The sequence below is a fragment of the Malaclemys terrapin genome, chromosome 19 (genome assembly GCF_027887155.1).
Source record: "Malaclemys terrapin pileata isolate rMalTer1 chromosome 19, rMalTer1.hap1, whole genome shotgun sequence".
NCBI classification, from domain to species: domain Eukaryota; kingdom Metazoa; phylum Chordata; order Testudines; family Emydidae; genus Malaclemys; species Malaclemys terrapin.
In genome coordinates, this window is record NC_071523.1 from 8,434,012 (window position 1) to 8,458,014 (window position 24,003).

At 45.2% G+C, this 24,003-nt stretch overlaps 1 protein-coding gene across 3 annotated transcripts in view; it reads left to right on the forward strand.

The window, feature by feature from the left end:
• The window catches only part of LOC128826026 (group IIF secretory phospholipase A2-like), a 218,685-nt gene extending 204,963 nt beyond the window's left edge, over nt 1-13,722 (forward strand). Inside the window, exons 2-6 of one of the 3 annotated variants that reach the window (XM_054009030.1) lie at nt 7,080-7,207; nt 9,259-9,311; nt 11,328-11,472; nt 12,455-12,561; nt 13,541-13,722. In XM_054009030.1, the coding sequence (XP_053865005.1) occupies nt 9,266-9,311; nt 11,328-11,472; nt 12,455-12,561; nt 13,541-13,689 (447 nt within the window). In that variant the 5' untranslated portion in view covers nt 7,080-7,207; nt 9,259-9,265 and the 3' untranslated portion in view covers nt 13,690-13,722. The remainder of the gene's footprint in view (nt 1-7,079; nt 7,208-9,258; nt 9,312-11,327; nt 11,473-12,454; nt 12,562-13,540) is intronic. The other 2 variants (XM_054009031.1, XM_054009029.1) reach the window with 2 other exon arrangements.
• Nucleotides 13,723-24,003: the final 10,281 nt, after the last annotated feature.

Here is a 24,003-nt window from a genome sequence, read left to right on the forward strand (position 1 = left end):
GAATGTGGTGTGCTTGGGGAAGAGGCAGGCCAGGGCAGGGATTTGGGGAGGGATCCAATGAGGGAAAGAGGGGGCAGGGCTGGGGGGGGGGGGCAAAAGCCCCTCCGGGCTCTGCCTGTGCGCCGGAGCGGAGGGCAAAATTACTTGTTTGTCCAGTGTTCTGACCGAACATCGGTCGGGACGCGGGACAAACAAGCAAATATCGGGACAGTCCCGATAAAATCAGGACGTCTAGTCACCCTAGCAGGGAAGTGGTTACAGCTTCCATCTCAGGGCAGATCTGCACTGCCTTGAGCCCTGGCGTTGGCTAGGCCAGTGGCTCTCAACCTTTCCAGACCATTGTACCCCTTTCAGGAGTCTGATTTGTCTTGTGTACCCCCAAGTTTCACCTCCCATTAAAACGACTTGCTGACAGAATAAGACATAAAAATACAAAAGTGTCACAGCACCCAGCTACTGAAAACTTGCTGACTTTCTCATTTTTACCATATAATTAAAATAAATCAATTGGGATATAAATATTGCACTGACATTTCAGGGTATAGGATATAGAGCCGTATAAACAAGTCATTGTCTACATGAAATTTTAGTTTGGACGGACTTCACTAGTGCTATTTATGTAGCCTGGTGTAAAACTAGGCAAATAGCTAGATGAGCTGTTATCACCCTGGAAGACCTGTGTACCCCCAGGGGTACCCCTGGTTGAGAATCACTGGGCTAGAGCAGCTGGGGCCAGTTTCAAGAAAACCCGAGTTGTGCACCAACAAAACTAGCAAAGCCTATTGGAGAATGCGATGTAGATCCCAGGCTGTGCTCCATAGGCCCTGATGCTGTGTGCTTCCGTGAAACATTTCACATCTACTTATTTCCCAACATCTCCACCATTCAGCCTGCCACACCCTTGATACCATGAACACAGCTTTACCATGCCATATATATCTTCCTGCTGTATTTTCCACTGCATGCATCCGATGAAGTGGGTTCTAGCCCACAAAAGCTTATGCCCAAATAAATGGGTTAGTCTCTAAGGTGCCACAAGGATTCCTCCTTGTTTTTTCAAGGAGTAGGAGGAGCTAAGCAGCCATGAAGTGGGGGAAACAGTGGGGTTTCTCTGTGTATATATGAATAAAGCTTCCTTTATTTCAAGTTTACCTTGGGGTAATGGCCTGAAATGTTAAGTACATTGGGGGCCAGAGGCTCGGTTGGTTTAAATTGGCAGAGCTACACTGAAGCTTTATTCTTCCCATCTCTCCTCTCCTCTCGGCACACAGTCAGGAAGCCCTGGCGCCTGAAGGATTTCCTGGGGCCCATTTATGGAAAAGCCAAATCCTGCAGGCGACTCATCCCCCGAGTCGCCAACCTATTCTTAGCCACGCACAAAACTATCATCTCACTCAGAGACATGAATAACTAGGGTGCCATGATACACGTGTATCTTGATGGCCATTTCTGACACCATCCCCGCAGTTGAAGGAGAATTCCCTGCAGTATGCCGAAGCACCTGAAGAGCACGTTCATTGAAGGTCAACCTTTAATTGAACCAGATTTCAGACTAGAAGTGCCTGAAATCCATACAGCTGGCTAAGGGCCTCCAAACTCACTTTCCATTTCCACTTTTTTATGTTCTCTCTTTGGCTCCATTCACATGCCTATGGGGGTTACCGTTACGCCAGCTGATACATATAGATCCATAGATTTTAAAGGTCAGAAGCAACCATTATGACCTTCCCTCCTTCCCACAGGCCACAGAACCTAACTCAGTACCTTCTGCATTGAGCCCAATCATTTGAGGTTGAGTATGTTTTAGAAAGACGTGCTAGGGCCCAATCCAACTTCCAGTGAAGTCAAAGGAAAGACTCCCAATGGGAGCTGGATTGGGCACTTGGCTATAGAACCATGGGTGCTTTGCCCAGCCTCAAGCAGAAGATATTCCCTCATCTCCCTGGGTTGGGGACTTTCCCACAATGAAGTAGGTTTCAGCACTTAGACACCTCCCCACTCTTCAGTTTAGGTTCTCCTGCGTTGGCTCTTTCTCCTGCTGTTCACTCCAAAGCAGAATTATTCCCCTGTTCCTCTGGGAAATTCCAGCCCTGGACATGTGAATGTAGACTTTTCCTGAATTAAACACTCTGAGTCTGGGTTTATTTGAGGACACAGAACAAAAGACAGTGCTCACTACGCACAAGCCTACTGAAGACTTGTGTCGCTCACAGGAGAAGGATTCACAGGATGGATTAGATATCAGGAAATGGACTAAAATAATGAAATCCTCTGACCCAGGCTCACATTCTCAGCCCTCGTTTTGTTTTACATCAGGCCAACTGGACACCATTAGAACTGTACAAATATGTCTACACAGCAAAGAAAAACCTGCTGGTGGTCTGTGCCAGCTGACTGGGGTTTGCAGGGCTCGGACTGGAGGGCTGTTTCATTGCTGTGTAGACTTCCAGGCAAAGCAGACTTGACTGAATAAACCTATAAACGCCACTAGGTATCATTCCTAAATCCCTAGCGGTTTATATTCTCTCACTCTGCCTTGAGTCTTTCAGGTAACTTAGGAACGCCTTTCTAATAATACCCCACTTCCTGGATGTTTTTACTAAATAACATAACTTTTGTTACTTCAAGACATTTGAATTATTCTTCAGAAAGCTTTTCCATTTCTTTATCCAAGTCCTCACATACCCATAGAAGGCACTTGACTGCTTCTTCAATTGCTTACAGAGCTCACATAGGCCTTCTGTGTGTCTACTTATTCTAAAAATATTTTTGTTTAAGCAGCAAACAGTCAGTTCTCTAAGCAAAGTCACTTCACTTTTCCCGATCAGGCCCAAAAGTACGTTGCTATCGTCAAGTCTAGGGCACAATTAAAAAGAAAACAAAACCAAAAAAAACCCCCCACACCTTCTTCTTCTTCCTTTTTGACAATCCAAAGTTTTTGTCATTCCTCTTTTAGATTTTTCTATATTAGGCTTTTGAATTCTTGTTTACTCAGGATATTTCTATGTCAATGCCTTCATTTCTTACAACATTTTTAGCTGCTTTGTCCATCATTTTGTTCCCTGATATTCCAGTATGCACTGGGATCCATGTTAATGCTACATGTATCCCCAGCTGTACTAACTCTGTCCTAAGAAATATAATTTCATTGATTAAATCACTTCTGCATACTAAGACACCCGTTTTTATTGCCATAAGGCCTGAGACGGAGGTTTGTTTGTTTTTTAAAATGAGCACTGCTATTGGGTGTACATCCCAGACCCAATGTAACGCCTGCATTATTGCGACTGGTTAGGCTGTCATAACCGCTACAAAATCGGATATTATTTTAGATGAACTAATTCCCAATGTTGGTATATAAAATGTGTCACCTCCGTTTTTTCTCGTTTGGATCCATCTCTCTGTATTTGACAAAACCAACTCCACTTGTCATCTATATGCTGGAACATTTCAGTTTTAATATCTATCATCTTTTTTTTTTTTTCACCCTGAAGTTTATAAAATAAATCTGTATCCACCTTTGGGCATGCAACTTTCCATCCATAACTGATGTTCCCATGACTAAAAGTTTTGACTTCATTTAGCTTTTCCTTATCTTTCAACTTCTGCATGCACATTAACTCAAACGGCAAGGGGAGTTCTAACATTGTGTGCTATCATTCACCTATCAAATTCCCAACAATATATTTGGTTGGCACTTTCATCATTGTCATCCCCATTAACTTTGGCCCAGTAGTTTCATTCATAATATGACTTCTAGGGAAATACAAGTTATCTGTAATGCATTTATAGGCATTGCAATAAACACACACTCACAATTTATGGGGCCTGGGCTTGTATTAAATCTACTTTTTTAAGTTCTGATTTTGATGCTGACCTAAAAGCTTGGCAGCCACAAAAACTAATTTCCCCCTGCTGATACTCACACCTTCTTGTCAACTATTTGAAATGGGCCACCTTGATTGCGTTTTTTTTTTAAATGGAGATATCCTATCTCCTAGAACTGGAAGGGACCTTGAAAGGTCATCGAGTCCAGCCCCCTGCCTTCACTAGCAGGACCAAGTACTGATTTTTGCCCCAGATCCCTAAGTGGTCCCCTCAAGGATTGAACTCACAACCCTGGCCTCATTAGCACTACAAAAGTGATTTCCACCCTTCTTGTCAACTGTTGAGAATAACCCACTTCCACCTTAACTGAATTGGCTCGTTAGCACTGATCTCCCCCCGCCCCCCCACTTGGTAAGGCAACTCTCATCTTTTCATGTGCTGTGTATTTATACCTCCCTACTGTATACTCCACTCCATGCATCTGATGAAGTGGGTTTTAGCCCACGAAAGCTTATGCCCAAATAAATGTGTTAGTCTCTAAGGTGCCACAAGGACTCCTCGTTGTTTTTGCTGTTATAGACTAACACGGCTACCCCTCTGAAACCTGATCTGATCATTGCTGATTGCATACAGAGCCTTATTTTCTTATCCACTCCCCCAGGTAGCCCCAGCAAGATTTTTAAGCAGGTTTATCCTTCCAGTACATTTATCTTTAACTTAGTCTATACAATCTTCCTCAAGTAATTTAGTATCAAATGTTCCCTAGGAATTCAAACCTTGTAACAATGTCTATTTGTTCTCCATACAGATGCAGTTTATATTCCTTTGTAACTTTCCTTTTCGTAAAGACCAATCCTTTGGCTTTAGCAATGGAGAACCTGAAGCCCCATGCATGTCTGCAATCAGCGGTCTCTTGTAACACTTTGCTGATTCTCTTTTCTGCCACTTCAATATTCCTGCTCCTAACCCACAGAGCACAGTCATCTGCAAACAGCGCAACACCTACCTCACTACTTATTTGTTTGGGGAGATCATTTGTCATAGTATTAAATAAAGCCAGGCTGATAACTGTTGCCTGTATAGTTTATAACATTATATGTATTTGACATAACTTTCCCACCTCCAAGCAGCATGGTCCCCCGCCGCAGGCGGCCCTGACAATAGCTTTACTCACAAAATCCAGTTGGCAGGGGAAAAGATTATTATGAAGGCATTGTGTAATAATAACTCTGAAACTAGATCTCTGCAGCATTGGGAAGACAGCTCCGAGCTCTGTTTTGTTGGCGTGAAGAGAGATTAGGCTGAAAACCAAAATGCTGTATAGTTCTTTAATGCCATAGAAGATCCTGTTAAAAGAATGATGGAAAGACCACAAGGCTTTTTGGATGTTCAACCCCTGGATGGTTTAGCAGGGTTGGATTATGCAACCCTCTCTTATGCCAGGCCCCAGTACAACTCCCACTGAAATGGCTGGAAAGATTGCCATGGACTTCAATGGGGGCTGGATCAGGTGTCTGATGAGTCCTTACTCACATGAGGAAATGCTCAACCCCACGAGTAAGGGCTGCACATCTAGCTAGGGTGACCAGATGTCCTGATTTTATAGGGACAGTCCCAATTTTGGGGGCTTTTTCTTATATAGGCACCTATTACCCCCCACCCCCTGTCCTGATTTTTTATACTTGCTATCTGGTCACCCTACATCTAGCCCTTTGATAGCCATGGCACATAGCTACCAAATCAGAGATTGATCCGGTTAGGGATGGCTGAGACATTTCCTAACTCTCTCTCTTTAGGCCCTGATCATGCAAGTGCTCAAGTTTATGAGCGGTTTCATTAATTTCAAAGGGACACCTCACTTTAGTAGCAAAGTAAAGCACGTGTAAGCGTTTGCAGAATTGGAGCCTTAAGATGCCTATAGGCAGCCTCAAAAAAAAAAAAAAAACTTATCCAGGCGTGGTTGTTTTTTTACATAAGAAATAGCAGGTGCGGACTTATTTTTCCCTGGAGGACTATACCAATCTGGGGAGGACCTGAAATATGGCATCACAGCTGGAAGCTGACACCTGACTTTGCAGCCCTCTCAACCCCGATTTGAGTGGGGAGGAGAAACTTCATCCTAGGTTGACTCTAGATGCAATATCCCATTTCAGGGCCTCCAATGATTCCCAAGGTCCTCCAGCTAAGTCAGGCCCTGGAATTTCTGATGAAATAGAAAAACAAAACAAAACAGAAGAAACTCTCTGACCCTCCACAGTTGCTATAGGAGAAGAAAAAAGCAGACAAAAATAGCCTTTTTTTTTTTGACTTGGCATTTCAGTCTTCAAGAGACTCACTTCCACGGCTGAACACCAAGCGTTCATGCGTCCTGGTGACATGTATGGTAAAATGAGCCTTTCTGGCCCCACAAGGAGGAGGAGGAAGCTATGGAGTGGGGAATCTGTTGAAGGGAAGGAGCAGCTGACCCAGAGGCGGATTGAGTAGACGGGCTTCTTCACTGCGATACTTGTTCCCCTCGACCCAATTGTCGAGTAAGCACTGGATTAGTTGCAGCACACTCCTTCTATTTAAATTAGTATGTACCCACCACTATTTACTGTTTACGGCATTACGCATATTATACAGACATTTTTACCTTGAAAATACATTTCTTTGCAGTAATTGTAGCCACCAATTCCCTTAAATCAGCAGTTCACAGGGGAGGGAGGCAGGGGCCATGACCCCGAGCTCGTTTATGTAGTTGGGAAAGGAAGGGAGGGGGGAGATAACACTGCTTCATACAAAGAGTATCCTTTAGACCCCCACATTCCTTACTCAGCTGCAATGCTTATCAATTCTTAACAAGCAGAGGGGAAGGGAAAAGGATGGCAACTGATTAATCAAGTGGAGAAATAGTGCTTGCCTGTGCCTTCACTCCCTAATACCATGCTAGGGGCTACCCAGGCCTTTACTTAACCCTTCCATATCCCAACAGAATCGAAGAACGTAACCAAAATGTAATCCCCTGACCTGCTGTGGCAAGATGAGCAAAACTGACCAGCTGCTCTTTCGCTTTAATGCGCCGTTGTTTTATACCTCTGAAAAGTGACCTTTAACAAACCAGGAAAAAGGGTGGCTGGCGAGACGCCCTGAGATGGGATCGTCCTCCCTTCATGTGACTGGGGAATTACCTTATTTGAGAAATCAACCAGAGAATGCAGATATGGTCTGAGTGATATACCAGCCAAGCATAAGGTGCATCTCAGCCACAGCTCCTTCAAAGGGAAGGTCCCCACCTCTTAGCAGCAGCTGCCCCATAACTCCAGCCTCTGTAGCTGCCACAGGTGTCCTCTTGGGCTCTTCTGCTGGATTTCTCCAGCCAGGAGGGATGCGCCAGCAGGTAAGATGATCTCCTGTTGTACATGTGGCATTCCCAGATGGCATTTTCTCTCTCTCTCTCTCCTTTTTAAAAAATATATAAAACCATTAGAAAGGCAGATTTCTCCAGCTTTGCGCCATACATGAATTCTTTGGCACTCCTGCTCAAAAGACCTTTTATTATTTATTGGTATTTGACTTCTAACTGCAAAGTGCTAATCAAAGCCCTGGATCCGATAAATACATGCGCCAAGATAATACGGTGCAATAGAACAGGCCAAGAAAAATAGCTAATTACAGCCAGCATCAAGATTTAAAAAAAAAAAAAAAACCAAAACAACTTTACCCTTGAAATCAAGTCCTGACTGGAGTCTTTCCATTGACTTGAACGGGTCCTAAGTGCCCGAGAAAAAACGGAACGAAATGCTGGCTGCACTGTCATCAATGGAGCAACAGCCCATCCGTAGGCTCTGCAGTGTGTCCAGTTTCTCAAGCCTCTACTTATGTTAGAGCAAACCATCATGTGTGTCTCTCTCACACACACAAACAGTGCGGGAGGCTATTGGAATGATGGGGTTCAGAATGGAACAGGAACAAGAGGTTTTGGAACGGCGAGGGGAACAATGGAGACAAGCGTAGCTGGAATGAAGGGGGAACAACAGCTGGAGACATGGATAGAGAATTATAGGCACGATTGTAATGCAGGACTGAGGTGTGTGGAGTGTCATGACGAGGAGTACTGGAAAGGAGGGGAAATAGAGCCCTGGAGGAGGTGAGAGTGAGGGTGGCTGGAATGCAGATGGGACTGGGCGTTGGAATGTTTACTGTGACACTTCATCACTGGGGTAATGGATGGCTTGGGAGATCCAGCTTCATTGCCACCCTGAGCTGTTGCTTTGGGGTTACTGGGTAAAAACACAGGCATTCTTGGATTGGATCAGACTGCGCTGGCCTAGCGTCAGGCTTTCACCCTCCCAACGAAAGGTGATTCTCCCCCTTGAAGGTTTATTATGGCCAGTTGTGCTATATTGTACATTGCTATATTATCCTGAGCCCTGCCAGAGAGCACAGTACACCCTGAAACATGATCATTATCCTTGGCTTGCTTTCATAGTAGCCCACGAAAGCTTATGCCCAGATAAATCTGTTAGTCTCCAAGGTGCCACAAGGACTCCTCGTTGTTTTTGCGAATACAGACTAACACAGCTACCACTCTGAAACCTGACAGTTGCAGGTGTTAACTATGGTCATAAAGTTACCCAGACCTTTTAAAAATCCATTCTCAACATTTCTTACTGATCTCCAGTAGCAGCGAATTCCACACATGGACCATATGCTGTGCGAACACTCCAAGCATCACAGTCATAGTGAATTCCAGGGGAGAGGGGGAGAGAACGAATGAACATCAAGGATGCTCTGAATTATCCCAGTTACAGCCAGCTGATGCATCATCCCCTTAGGTCAGGCAGCTTGCTGGCTGCGGCAGGGGCTATGGGAGATTCATCCCTAAGGCATCAGATCTGTATAAAGCAAAGGACAACACCACTGGGTAACAAGGGGCACGCTCACACTCCCTCTGTTATTGGGTGTGTTTGAGGCCTTGGTCTGGAATTATTCCAGGAACTCATGCAATCTCTTTGGTTTGCAGACAGTGGGTTGTTCTGGAGCTGCCACTGAACATTGGGCTGTACCTGTGACATGATTAGAGCTGAGTGAATAATTGATTCTCCCCGCCCCTCCCCCCCCCACAATTTTTTTTTTTCCAATTTGCTAGCCCAAAAGAAGTCATTTTGGGTCAAATAAAAAAAAATATTTTGTTTGACCCAAAACAAGTGGGGTTTTTTTGGTTAAAAATAAATAAATAAATAAAAAATTAGTCAATCCAGCTACATTTCCAAAAATTCTAGCCCCCTCTTTCCCTCAATTTTTTGTTCAACCAATACTTTTCTCTAACTTTGCAATAGTTCATTACCCCCAATTTTTTTTTTTTTTTTTTTTTTTTTTAAATAAGCTCCTCATCTGAAACATTTCACTTGGTTCCAGACGTGACCCCAGAGTCTATTTCTTCCTCAGGTTCTGCATGGACATGTGGAAACTCTTCCTCATGGCAATAATGGCAGCCAGCAGTGAGTACCGGAAACCCTACACCCCCATCCCCACAGGGCAGGCCACGTGGCTTCCCTCAGCAAAGTGGCCGCCATCTTGCCAAGGAGCTACAGAGAGACTCAAGCCACAAGCTGCGAGATCATATTTTGAAAGCCCCAAAGTTAGTCCTGGGTTGGGCCCATTAGTGAACTCTAGCTTTGCATTAGGCTCACAATGCAGGGCTGTTCAGAACAGAGGTTCTGACCCATCTTTATAAAGAATTGCAGAAGAAACAACACTGCTGAGCTTCCCCGCTGGGGTTAAGGATCAGTGCCACCTTGCAGGACATAGTCTATCAATATGCTTTCCTCCCTGCCACCACACTGGTGCCTATCACTATAGATGCTCCTTCCTGCTAGGAGACGGTCACACCGTCATCAGATGCCTCGGAACTGTGTTGTGGCAGACAGGGCTAGCTTGTTTGTACTGCGTACAGCAGAGGGCATCGCAGCCCCTCAAAACAAGCCCATCTGTTCACAGCTCAGCCCCCCCACATACCTGGGGGCATCAGTTTGAGTCACAGCTGCCATTAGCTTCCAAGCTGCCCCTGACTGGCCTGGTTGAGATCATGAGACTATTTCAGTGACAGGCAGAAAACAGCGCCAGAGCAGATGACCTATTTATATAGCCCCTATTATGCTGGCATCCAAGTGTCTTTATCCTCCCAGCACCCACGGGAGGAAGGAAAGAGCTATGACCACCCTAATACAGAGAGGGAACCGATGCAGAGAGATTAAGGCCTGAATGCACGAGAGGCGTTAGGTACCTGGGAGAAACCACTGCGATACATAAAGCCTGAGTTAGGCACCTACGCTCCTCTGCAATGAGTGGGGAGAGACGGGCGCCTGTGACCCCAAACCACAAACCCAGCATGATCGGTAGGGAGCCACCTACGATAGCCAATGGGAGGTGCCGACCAGGGGGCATGTGCTAAGCCCCACCTTGCTCACAGAGATACAGGCACTCACCCAGGATGTGGGAGACCAGGATCCAGACCCCCTGCACCATTGACTCCAGTTATCCACAGTACAACAGGAGAGACTGAGGGATTTCCCCACATCAGAATATGCCATCGCCCAATGGTTAGAGCACTCCCTGTTTAAATCCCTTCTCCCCCTCAGGTGGAGGGGGGACTTGAACCAAGGTCTCCACATCCGAGGTGAGCACCCTAACCACTGGGCTAAAAGTTCAAGGGATACTGTTGTCATCCTGGGCCCCGCCCCCTCCCCACTTGCCTGAGGGGCCTGATCTAGGAGGAGACCTCTCAGTATCCCTACTGGATCAGGCCCCTGTGCCAAGGAGGTGGCTGAATGCCCCTGGTTTGTGAATCGCTCTGGGGCTTAGGTGGAGATAAGCACCTAGACCCCCTGGGGAAGCAGCAGTGTGCATGCTCAGACACAAATACAGGCGGTGAGGGAACTTGTACTGCAAAAAAAAAAAAAAAAAAAAAAAAAAAAAAAAAGACAGACAGACACTTAGGCACCTATAGGATTTCAGCAGGAGTTTTGTGCATTACAGTTGTCGTGGAACTGGGGTTTGGGCACCTATCTTCTTTTTCACATTCAGCCCTAAGTGACTTGCTCAAGGTCACACATGGAATCTGTAGCAGAGCAGGAATTGAACCGATATCTCCTGATTCTAGGGTGACCAGATGTCCCGGTTTTATTGGGACGGTCCTGATATTTGGGCCTTTTTTTTTTTTTTTTTTTTTAAAATATGGGCTCCTATTACACCCCTCCCCACCCATCCCTGTCCCGATTTTTCACACTTGTTATCTGGTCACCTTACCTGATTCCCTGGCAGTGGTTTGACCACTAGACTACCCTTCCTCCCTGTGCTGGGTTAGCGCTAACGTGCAAGCAGCAGCAGAACAATCCTCACTTTTAGTGATTTTGACCTCCCTCCGTATGTCAGGTGAGGGATCAGGGAAATGATTCTCCTTGAAGGCAAAACATCTCCTTGGAAACTCATGAAAAGCCCTTTCTGCTCTTTTGCAGTTTTGACCATGACCCACAGCAGCCTCCTCGATTTCAAATTCATGATCCGGAGAATTACTGGGAAAAGTGCCCTCATTTCCTACAATGCGTATGGATGCCACTGTGGACTGGGTGGGAGAGGGCAGCCTCTGGATAAGACAGACTGGTAAGCTTTGGTTCAGGTCAATGCTGCTGGTATCAATACTAGCATCCATTATTATTACTACTAGTATCAATACTAATTTTAGCAATGCACTGATTTAGTTAGCTGGGCATCTAAATCCTAGGATTGTAACTGCACTAAGCCCTTTAGCACGCTGGGGCAGAACGCCTCAACCCTCCAGCTTATGTGAGAATGGAAACTCCTTTGTAGTCAAGGCATGCTGGGGTGAGTCATCCCCAGACTCTTAAAACGGCCAATAGAACTGTGTGATTAGTAGTAATAGTATTTATTTGTATTATACCACAATGGGGTCCTGGCTCAGGATAGGCTCCTTTGTGCTAGGAGCTGTACATACACAGAACAAAGACAGGCCCTGCCCTAGGGAGTTTTCAATCTAATGGATTTTTTGGTTCAGTTTGCCACCACAAACCAACCAACCAACCATTTCAGTCCACCTCCAGAACAAACTTTAATGTTTTGGCAAATCAAAAAGTTGCTTTAGGTTGAACTAAATGTTTTGTTTAGATTTGATTTTTGGCATGTTAGGGTTTTTTAAATTAAAATGGAAGGACATTTTAAAACAGTTATGAATCAAAAATCAGAACAGTTCATTTTGAAGTGAAATGTTGCAATTTTTCCTAAATAGTATTGAAGGCTCCACCCCCAACCAAAACTATTCAGCAAATTCAACACAAATTCACAAAAATGTTCCAGTCAACCCACATCTGCATTTTTTGCTGGAAAAAAAAGTTTTGTTCAAAAAGTTTCACCCGGCTTTGGACAGGAGCTGGATTTGAGGCACAGAGCAGCACTAAGAATATCACTTGGGATAAACATCTGAGCTCCTGGGTGTTTTTCCAAACCAAGCCCAAACTCTGTTCCTTGGAAGGCTCACTCACACTCTCCCTCTAGTAGTGGTGATGTTGGACATTACTTCACCTAGTCACATTTTCCACCCTATTCCTGTGTTTCTGTATCCCTGAAGGTGCTGTCATGCCCATGATTGCTGCTATAAGGAGTTAACCAACCAGAGCTGTCACCCATTTTTTGATGATTATCAATACTCCATCATCAACGAAGACGTTATGTGCTGTGAGTAGCATTTTCTGCATGGCTAAAATGGCCACGGATACCGTGGTGATTTACGGGACCTCGTTCTCTTGCTTGAACCTTTTACAATGACATTGGAACAAATGTGTCCTAAAGAGAAACAGTCAGAGGGGCTTTTGGGAAGAAGCAAAGCACTTCCAGGATAGCTAGCGTGGGGGGTGGGGAAAGTACTTCAGGTCCTTCTGGTTCCTCCCCACCTACCTCTTCTCACAATCTCCAAGGCAATTAGGGTGACCTCTTGCAGAGCAAGTGGAAAGGACGACCGTTAAGGACCTCTGAGCTGTGAGGGACTGAATGCCAGTTCCAGTGCAGGCAGCTGTGATGGATTGGCAGTGCCTTTGCATTCCAGTGCTGCCGTGCCAGAGCCACTGGGCCTCATCGGTCACTGTATTTACACCTATGAAGACGGGTGTAAAATGTTGCCATTCTGATTTTCTAGCATTTTATACCCACAACGCCCAAGTGGGCGTGACTGCAACCGTCAGAGCTGCCATCTTGGCCCACACACTGGGAACTGAGCCGGAGACCTCCTGAGTGAGATGCACGAGCTGCTGAAGCTCTGTTGTTGCCCCAGCTACAACACAAAGCCTCTGGGGATCGGTACAGAGCAGGGGCCTGTAACTCACACTCACCAGTGGGCTACGCGAGGCAGGGGAGAATTGGCTGCACTCTGCTAATTTGGGAAGGCACCCAAGCTGGCAACGGAGCAGCAAATCCAGTGCCAATGGCACCACTGCAGCGTTCCCAGCTGCTGCCATGCCAACAGCAGTGTTGCAACATTCCCGGCAGTGTTAGAGCAACAGGGCTGCCTCGTTCCTCTTTCGCTAAACCTCATCCATGCATCTGGAGCACTGAAGGTCAGGAAGGAACAAGCTGCTCGGCACCTGGCCTCCGAGTGGGTTCCTTGCCTTTTAGTTACCACACACGAGTTGTAGAGTGAGAAATGCTTTTGTTCCTGCAGGGAATACAACTAACTCCACCTGTGCAAAGCAAGCGTGTGACTGTGACCGGACAGCGGTCCTGTGTTTCAGAAAGGAAGCAAGCAGCTATAACAAAGGATACCGTTATTACTTCAATTTCTTCTGCAAAGGATCTACCCCCAGTTGCTAAATAAAGCTTTACTCGCCGTCTGGCTACAAAACAGATTGCAAAGCACAGGTGTTTCCTCTTTCCAAAGTACTCGAGCCCCTTCCTCAACCCCTCAAAGAGACCACCAAGCTGCCAAGTGAAGCAATCTCTTCCCTGGGGACAGTTAAAGCAATAGAAGGTGCTGGCTTTTACGTACCCTGTCTGTGGAGGTATCAGAAGTTGCTCAGGCAGGATATTAGTGAGCTACAGAGTCATCACCATTCACCCAGTTAAATCCTATGAGGAGCAGCACCATGAGGACTAACTCTGCGGGTGCTGTACCCTCTTTTCCTCTTGGGCTCTCAAAAAGGGAGACAGACAGACACACACACACATCACCAAGCCAAGTTTAAATTGTAGGCCAGATCCTCAACTGCTGTAAATCAGCATTTATTCCTCCTTCCTACCTTGCACAGACATGTAGCCTAAAATCACAGGCTAGCCCTTATGTTCCATTAGCACCTACACCAGATTACCTCCCCTTTGTGCTAAGTGCTCTACTTTAGGGGTGGGCAAACTTTTTGGCCCGAGGGACACATCTGGGAATAGAAATTGCCCTCCAGCCAGGTCACCTTTCAGCACAGGCCCCTTAACTAAAAGAAGTTCAAACAAAAACCCAGAGACTTAGTGACCACTTAGCAGGCCTTCGGCCCCTGTCTGGGCTCACTAGTCCTTGTGGCCTTTCCCATAGCTTACATCACCTCTCCCATGGGGGGCAGGGGAGTGTAGGAGAATGCTTTCCTGTGGGTTCCTATCCAGGATTCTTCTGAGAAGCAGCTAAGGTCTATTTCTTATGAACCTCACTGGCTCCCTGGACTACTTCCCACCTTCACCTGCTTGCAGGTGTCTGTCATGGAGCTGTACTCACCAGCCCCCTCTCCCTGCAGTTTCAGCTCTCCATGCAGCTTGTCTGTGCTAAGAAACTTTCTCCAAGTGACTCCTAGCTTCTCTGGCAGCTGCCTAGACCCCCTTCTCCTTTCAGGGCCTGACACAGGGTATAAGCTCCCTACTGCAGTCTCACCCAAGGCCCTGCAGGCCTTCCCTTATAGGCCCACCCAGTCTTGTTCTCCCCAGTTGGGTCTAATCCTTAATTAGCTGTTTCTCTTCCAGGTGCCGCTGAATAGGCTAGTTGGGCCCTCAGACTCCATTTTAACCCTTTATTTGCCAGTGTGGAGCATATGCCCAATCACAGCTACTCTGTATCTACCTTGTCTATTTAGATTGTAAAGCCTAGATCCACAAAAGTATGTAAGCTCCTAACTTCCATTAATGTCAATGAAAACCATTGGACGTTTGTGGACCCATTCTTGATTGGTCCCTATCACTGCTGTGATCGGCGTGACTGATAATATTACATTACGTATACTCATTGCACACTGTTTTCTTGTAATAATTAAACTCTTTGTAAGTTTTGAACAGTTATAAGCGATTGTGCCCTCCTGCTGCCTGACTCCGCAAAGAATAACTTGTAAGCAGTGGGACTGCAGGGCCTGCAGGTTTTATAATGTGGGTTTTGAGAAATGCAGGGACTGGTAACTAAAGCAAGGGATCTGTGCTGGAGGAGAAAAAGACTAATCCATCCACTGGTTAGGACCCTAGCTCAAGCCCTCAATTCAATTCCCTGTTCTGCCACAGGCCTCCTGTGCAAGTTTGGACGTGTCACTTAGGGCTGGGTGTTTAGATTCCTAACTCCCATTGATTTCAATAGGAGTGAGGTGCCTAAGTACCTTTAAAAATATGGCCCTTATCAATGAACGTGTATTCATATTAGCTACATATACACTTCTGTAGTGGATGGAGGGGGAAGAGTTGCCATGACATTGAATTAGTTAATGTTCGGAAAGGAATTTGAGATCTTTAGATCAGGAGTACTAAGTATTATCACTAATCTCTTTTCTAATTAATACAACTTTTTGCCTCCAAATTATATATTCAGAGAGTCCTTAGCACCCTGATTCCCTTTTCTGCTTCTTCACTATCTTCCCTGTACTATTTTATGGATAATTTATGTATGTTTTGGATTTCAGTGTGTGCCCCTCTGCTTGGCCAAAGCCCATCCCTGTGCTGGTACAAGGGCTGAGACAGGGCTGAAGGGGAGGTGCCCTGCGCCTGGCCAACTTCAGGGCTGCTGGGGCCAGTTTGACCCCAGCACTAAAATAAACCCCAGCGGCAATGGTCCCTATGAGCCAGAATCACTAGGGCATGAGAACCCCGTGTCCTATTTCCCCTCCCACCCTGAACGTTACCCAGCCCAAAACGCCCCCCCCCCCCACAGGTTTCCCCTGTGGGGTGTGCGGAGCCAGTAGCGCCTGTGGGGCTCCGAGGTTATTCACTGGAGGACAGCATTTCTTGGTACGTTGAATAAAACAATGTAAGCACACATCAGTGGTCAGTATCACTGACACACTGGTAACTGACAACCTTTCCTCCCACTTCCACTGAGAAGGAAAAATGTCTTCCCCACCCAAGTGACTCCCCAGAGGAAATGCAAAGATCAGCTGTTTCCCCAGGCAAAGTGCCTGAAAGGTCATCCAACGTAGACTCTGCTGCATGGGGGTGGGTGGATGGGTGGCTGAGTTCCAGAGTCACCATGAACACCGTACTGCCAGCCTCCTGACACGCAAATCTATGCCCCGTCAGCTCAAGCATCCCAGCTGATCTTGACCCTCAAGCAATAGGAGTACAAGGGGCCCCAAATAACACGCAGCTCTCCTTGTGGAGTCTAATAGTGCATAAAGCCATCGACCGAAGGGAACACAGGAATCCATTTGGACCTCATTGTGGGTTTGCACCAATGTGAGAGGAAAATGAGCCCACAGACTAGTCTTATAGTCACAGAGCGAACAGAAGTGGGGTTGAAGTGGAGTCTTTGCCCAATCACTTTGATTTGTAGCTACACTACAAGATTTGACAGTGTCAACCTCCATAATGTGCAGCATGGTTGATGTGGTGAAGGTTTTTACGTTGCTGTTTCACTGTGTACATTCCTTATCTCTAGCTGGGCTAGTTACTTAGGCAGCCACCGCAGGGTGGAATTTCTTGCTTGCCACAAGCGGGTGGGGTTTCAACTGAAGGCCTTGTGTATGAGCCACCGAAAAGATAAGAATAGCTATAAATGTTTGATCACTCGGAGGTGGGAATTCTTAGAAAGATTAAAAGAAAAACAATGGAGTATTCAGTAGGTTACATGCTATAAAAGTTTAACAAGCCCACTTCTGTACCTGCTTTAATGAGCTGATTTAGTTAGATCATTAAACTAATGGGTGGAGACGGTGCTGAATGCTGAGAGAAGAAATTGTACAAACTGTACTGAAAATAACAGCCAATGGGTCACTACATCCTGCAAATCTGCAGGAGTCAATGGAATTATCATAGGGATGAATTTGGCCCTTTGTATGCTATTTTCCCACTATTATTTTATTATTATGTTATTCCCCCACAATGATGTGTGTGCGTGCATAAGTATTACCACGTGTATGTTTCAGTCTGCCTATCATTTAATATTACTTAGAAATGATCTTCTAGACCACCTACTTACAGTATGTGACCAAGCTTACAAAGAAGAGAAAAACCAGCTTTCTATGTGGGGATGCTGCTGCAAAAACATCCCAGTATGCAATACGGCTATCAAGAGAGAGAGATTATCTTAAACTTGGGATGGAATTTATATTCTTGAGTTTACTGCACTGTTCTGGGGCAAAGAATCGACCCCCTGGCATCACTGCACGCTGGGATGTTTTTGTAGTAGCATCACCACAGAGAGCTGACATTTCTTTCTACCCTGGGTCACATACTGTAAGTAGCTACATTAGCCCAGCCCTTCGAACAATTTTCACTCTTTTGGATTTTCCAGGCCCCCGCTAACATTAATCCAAAGATAAAATGGAGATGGACTTGAGGGCAACAAAGAAACTGCAATGCAATTTGTCCATGCAGCAGAAAAGTACTCACTGCAGATGATTTTTCCATCGCTGATGCTGAACTTCTATTTCGTCAGTACCGGCTTAAAGTTCTTTTCTCTTTGTTTGCCTTAACAGCAGTCAGGGATATAGCAGCACCTTGAGGGAGAAACATACAAAAATCAGGCCTGGGTCACAAAGTTTCAAAATTTTCTCTACACTGCATTATATACGAGAGTTGGGATATTTTACTCTTGTCATCTCACACCTTCTCCCCCTAACTCAACCCTAAACTGGAGAAAAAGGTTAAATAAGTCTTATAGGGAAAAGGCCACCATCAGGTAAAGCAAAATGAATACCCAAGACAACCACAATTCACATGCCTTACCACCCAAACCCCACTATACCCAAATACAGTTATATACTTGTCGTCTGCACAATAAACCCTCTTTCAGTGCCAGCATACAAGTACCCATGATGCACACATCCAGTCCCTCAGTTAAAGTTAGACACTTTACCCTCTTACCCCCCACCTTTTTGGTTAGACTTTTAAAGTGACAGCACGCCTCCTAGTAGAGTATCTTAAATTTGCTAAGGTTAGAGTTAAGCTTGTGCCCTTGAATATGATTGTGAAGAATAGAGGTTTCAGACAGTGACCAGTATCAGATATTTCAGAGGAAGGTACAAAAAACCCATAAGGGACAATTACAAAATAACCTGCCCATAAGGGAAATTTCTTCCTGACCCCAGACAGATAGTAGCTGGCTCTTGTCCAGAAAAGTGTTTTCTGTAGCTAGACAGAATTTTATGCTTCTCCTTTCAGTAACATCTAGTGCAGTTTCCTTTCCACTTAATGCACAGTAACATCCGTAATAGGAAAACATGACATTTCCCAGTAGCAGCTTTAATCATTTTGTTAAACTCCAAAGCACTCCCATGTGCCATGCTGACATCTGCAAAAGAACAAAGGGAAACATTAAATTCACTGGAAGGGAGGGAAATGTTCCCTTTATAGGACTAGGACCAATGTTCAAAATGATTAAGCAGAAGAGATATAGGTAAATTGCAAAGCTTAACAAAAATAGTTTAAAATCCCAGAGCAATAGCAAAATGTATGTGTAGTCTGGGAAGTTACCAACAAACACAAGCTCAGACGGAATCTTTGTAAATCAGTTTCCTCTTTACTTACCTGCTAGGATCTGCGTTCAGGATTCTACATCGGCACTGGTGTTGCAGATGCTGATGGCATATAAAATAACAGTTCCTTTCTCTGGTTTAGGTGCTTGTGATATTAGCAATTATTGTAGTGAAAACACAGAACCCTAGACATAGGAACCACCAGTGAAATGGAATTTACTGCTTTCCCTTTAAAATTAACTGTACCAATCTTTAGGTTCTTCATAAAGCTTTTAGCAAAAGCTTTGCAGCCCTTTGAGAAAGGCATAACCCAGAGATCTGTGCACAAGATGGAGACCCAGGAACTCGGACACTGAAACATCCAGCGACCTTGGGCAAGTCACATGGGGCCAGATTTTAAGACGTGTTAAGCACCCACAGCTCCCAGGGAATTTAAAAAGGAGCTATGGGTTTTCAGCAGTTGCTTAAATCAAGCCCTTAAAATTTGCCTCAGTAGCCTCATCTATAAAAATGGCAATAAAAACACCTACTTCCCAAGGTGTAGAGAAGACTATAGCACTAAGTATTAAGAAGAATAATGATTAGTTCATCTTAAAAAGAAAACCCGATGTGAATTTTGTAAGCTGAAGCATGGGGACTACAGGTATCTGGGAGCTCATATACGTTCCAGTTTGAAAGACACTCTTATATTCACAGCAGGCAACAAACACAGCAAATATCAACAGGCTATTCATCTCTATAATGGACCTGAAAATAGAGACCAAACAAAATCAAACCTTCTCTTCAAAGGTGTATCTACTCGAAACCATTAACCCAGAGTTTAAATAATATTTGGGACAGTTTATTATTCCATTGACAACTGATAAAAGATCCTTTCAACACAGCAAGCAAACAGTGGTGTTAAATCTAAACATTTGTGTGCAGGAGATGTCAAAGTGAAGATGCCTGCTTAAGGATGATCAGTAAATTTGAATATGACAAGCATTCTGAGATGCTTTGATCTGACACATTATTGTAAGCTGTTTGTTGGTAAGCAATATTTCCTCATTTATGTTTAGTGCGCCAATACACCTTGATCTTCTCACACTGGTTGGGTAGATGTCCCAGTTTATCTGTGTTTCTCTTCTCTACCTATTTGTTGCTCCTTACTAGGAGACCCGATCTCTTTTATTCAGAGATGTATGTTTGTTAATGGGTAAAGCATTTGGTTAACATGAAACATTTACAAAGAAAAAAGAAAATACAGAGATATCAAAATGTCAATAACATCGAACAGATGCTTCTTTGCGCAGCGCAGCTGTAAAACATATTGAGTCAGATATCATTTGCATAACCTGAGCAATGGTAAAAAGACACAACTTTAAAAACATACACTGCACAGTCATACCCACCCTTACAAAACAAGTGGAAGATGCAAAACAAAGCTAGCTGATCAACCAACCCGCTGACTGTACTTTATCAGACATGACGAAGGTTAAAGAGACACAGACAAGTACCTCCAGGTCTCAAAACTGAAGGTGTGCTGCAGTTTTTCAACGTTTTTTTTTTTTTAAAGGGTTGAGCTTAATTTTTTTCAGTTACACAAGTGTAAGTCAAGAATAACATAATCAAACTCAATAGAATTACACCAGTGTAAAACTGGTATGAACGAGAGGAGAATTAACCCTAACCCTACGGTCCTTATTCTGATACCCTTCTCTGCATCAGCTTACACTGTGGATAGTCCCAATGAACTCCACGGGACTACTTGTGTAAATAAGAGATTATTCAAGATAACTAAGAGTGGCAGAACTAACCCCTTGAAATTTACACAGACCTTGCTTAGGTAAAACTCCCATTGACTTCAGTGGGAGTTTGTCTTAGTAAATCCTCCAAAGAAACTGAGTGAAAACTGAACACCATATCCTGAGCTGGTGTAAATGGAGCTGAGAACCTGGTCTTGAGCGAGAACTTCAGGTTTGGGCCCCAGATGAAGAGACATGTGTTTTCAATTGTTTTTAATGTAAATGAAAAGATTTCAATTGGGATTGAAAACATTTCCCGTCATACTGGAAAGCCAAACAATGGTATTGTGGTAATGCCGAGGGGTTCTATTCTTTCCGCACAGGATACAAGGAATGAGGGTTACTCATAGCAAGCTGCAGCAGAACATGGTCCCATAAAATAAACCTGCTCTTTAATGTGAAATCTTTGTAGATGAATAAGAAAGTAACAGGTGGCCAAATTCAACCCAGCTGTAAAACTTCAGACTTCAGTTTGGCCCACTGTGTGTTAATTCTTAATAGCAAAACATACGATTTCATAACTGAAGCCAAAACACTACCATTTGTCTTTACACTGTTGTATGTTCTTCATTTGATTGTTTGAAGATTTTACTTCTTTTTCCCCCTGGAGTATCCTTGACCTGTCCTATTATCAGGGTTAAGGAGGGAGTGATCTCTCAAACAGTCACTTAAAACATTTTTTTTTTTAAAACAGATTTAACTTTCTCACTAAAGTCTGAGATAAGCATTCTGAATTTAATATTACCTTGTTACTACTCTACATATTATTTTCCTGGCTAGAGATTTTTAAATCTCAGCTCAGATTTCAAAGTTAATGGGTCATATCCTCAGGTAGTACAAGTCGGCATAGCACTTTTTGCTTCAATGGAGCTATGACAATTTACATTAGCCGAGGTCCTGGCACAATATTTAACATAGGAGAACTTGGTTTTTAATGGCTATATATTACATTCAAATACAAAGAATGAGGCTTCCACAATTCTAAAAAGGGCTGTTCTTTTATGGAGGTCCAAACTCAAAACTTAAAAATAATTCAGAACATTTAGAGATGTTATACAGCCTCGGAGAAAAATCAATATATAATATATTATACCAAGCCTGACAATAAACTTAAAAAAATTAAGTATATTTTCCATCTTAGAAGATCCTTTTACTTTGGACCCCTGACAATTCTTTTACAACAGCAAAAGCCACACCAACATTGTGGTCTAGATCAAATGCTATTTCTTTTCCTTAGTTGTTCTTGTGCATTATTTTCTTTAGATCTGTGCTTACTTTTGGTTGTTTTGTGGTGGTGACTTGTGCTTTCAGGGCGAAGTTTTGTTAGTGGTCCCAATTCCCCATTGCCTTGCAACTTGTGACGAGAGTTACTTTAAACTGACTGTAAAATGCTCCCATCCTGATTCTGAAGTATCTCACACTCCCTTTTCCTAGGTGTCAATAATGACACAAGTTAAAAGGCAATGGAGAATCAAGCACAATAACTCTGATATAGATACAGACGTGTGTGTTCCTGATTTGTCTATCCTTCCACATCTGATTTCCTGGATTTCTCTATCCATCTTCTTTAGAAACAGGTTCCTTATTTAGTTCTTCTTTTCCTCTAGCTGTCTCTTTGGTCTCCCCTTCCCTTCTTACTCTTTGGTGATTGATTTTTCAGACCTTTTTACCCTCTGCATAGCTGGCATTACATTTTCAACCCTGGCCATTGTGCAAGTCTGTGAACTATAAACAGAATCCTATTGCAGAGCAGAAACATCTATTTTTTTAAGTGACATGTCCTTCTTTGCACTGCATATTTTAAAAAGCAGCAGGTTCTGAAAGACAATCCTGCTGCTCTCCCAAAACCGACAACGGGGTTGGTGCCATCACAACAAACCACACATCAAAATCCAACCTGGTGAAGATCCGTCAACAACATCACTGAGTTGTGATGCAGCACTCCAATGATGGAACAAAGCCATCATTCTGACATGACGCCTAGCAAAGTAGATCTGTTTTGTGGCCCCAAATAATTTTACTCCTGCCTGCATAGTGTGAGATCTGTCTGGTAAGCACTTATTTATATATTCTAGCATCAGGGGTTGCCAACAGAATGGGTCAAAACCAGGTGCATAAACCCCCCACAACTTTAATCCAGCCAAAGCCCGCCTGCTTCCTGTAGAGCAGTGGTCACCAAGCCGTCGATCGCGATCGACTGGTCGATCCTGGGGACTCTACCAGTCGATCACAATCTCCGGGGGTGTAGCAGGGCTGCTGCTAAGGCAGGCTCCCAGCCTGCCGCGGTCCCATGCTGCTCCCAGAAGCGGCCAGCACGCCCCCGCAAGGAGGGATATTCGTGTGCTGCCCGGCGAGAGGCCGCACTCCAACCCTGAGCCCCCTCCCAAAGCCAGCACCCCAAACCCCCTCCTCTACACCAAACCCCTGCCCCAGGCTCAGCCCAGAGCCTCCTCCCACACTGAGAACCCCTTGGCCCCAGCCCAGAGCCTGCACCCCCAGCCCCTGCCCCAGCCCGGTGAAAGTGAGTGAGGGGGGGGGAGAGCAAGCAGGGTGGGGCTTTGGGGAAGGGGTGGGGTAGATCCTGGTTTGCCCTTAAATTCAAAAAGTGATCTTGGGCTTAAAAACATTGGGGACCACAGCTCTAGGGAGCAACAGATCCTCAAAGACCACTTTGTTTCAATTCCAGTCCCCACAGCTTCCTTCTCAAACCATACCCATCTGCAACCCAAATAATGGTGGAGGGGAAACAGTTACCAGATAATAACACCCTTACCCTGCCCCCAGGCCTCACCCCTTCTCTAAGGCCGAGGCCCTGCCCCCTGCATCCCCCCTCCCATCCATCGCTTGCTCTGCCCCACCCTCACTCACTTTCACTGGGCTGGGGCAGGGGGTTGGAGTGCAGGAGGGGGTGTGAGCTCTGGCTGGGGGGTGCAGGCTTTGGGGGGGCAGAAATGAAGGGTTCAGGGGGCTCTGGGTTGGGGAAGGGGGGTTGCAGTGCAGGAGCAGATGAGGGCTCCATCTGGGGGTGTGGGCTCTGGGGTGGGGATGGGGATGAGGAGTTTGGGGTGCAGGAGGGGACTCAGGGATGAGGCAGGGGGTTGGGGGTGCAGGAAGAGATGTGCAGGCCTGGGAGGGAGTTTGGGTGGGGGCAGCTCAGGGCTAGGGGTTGAGGTGCAGGAGGGGGTTCAGGGTGCAGGCTCCAGGCAACGCTTACCTCAGGCAGCTCCGAGTAGTGGCCCACATGTCCAGCTCCTAGGCGGAGGGACCAGGTGGCTCTGCGCACTGCCCGTGCCTGCAGGTGCTGCCTCTGCAGCTCCCATTGGCCGCGGTTCCCAGCCAATGGGAGCTGCAGAACTGGCACTCAGAGCGGGGGCAGCATGCAAAGCCCAGTGGCTGCTTCTGTGCCTAGGAGCCAGACATACCAGCAGCCTCTGGGAGCTGCGGGGTGCCAGGGCAGGCAGGAAACCTCCCTTAGC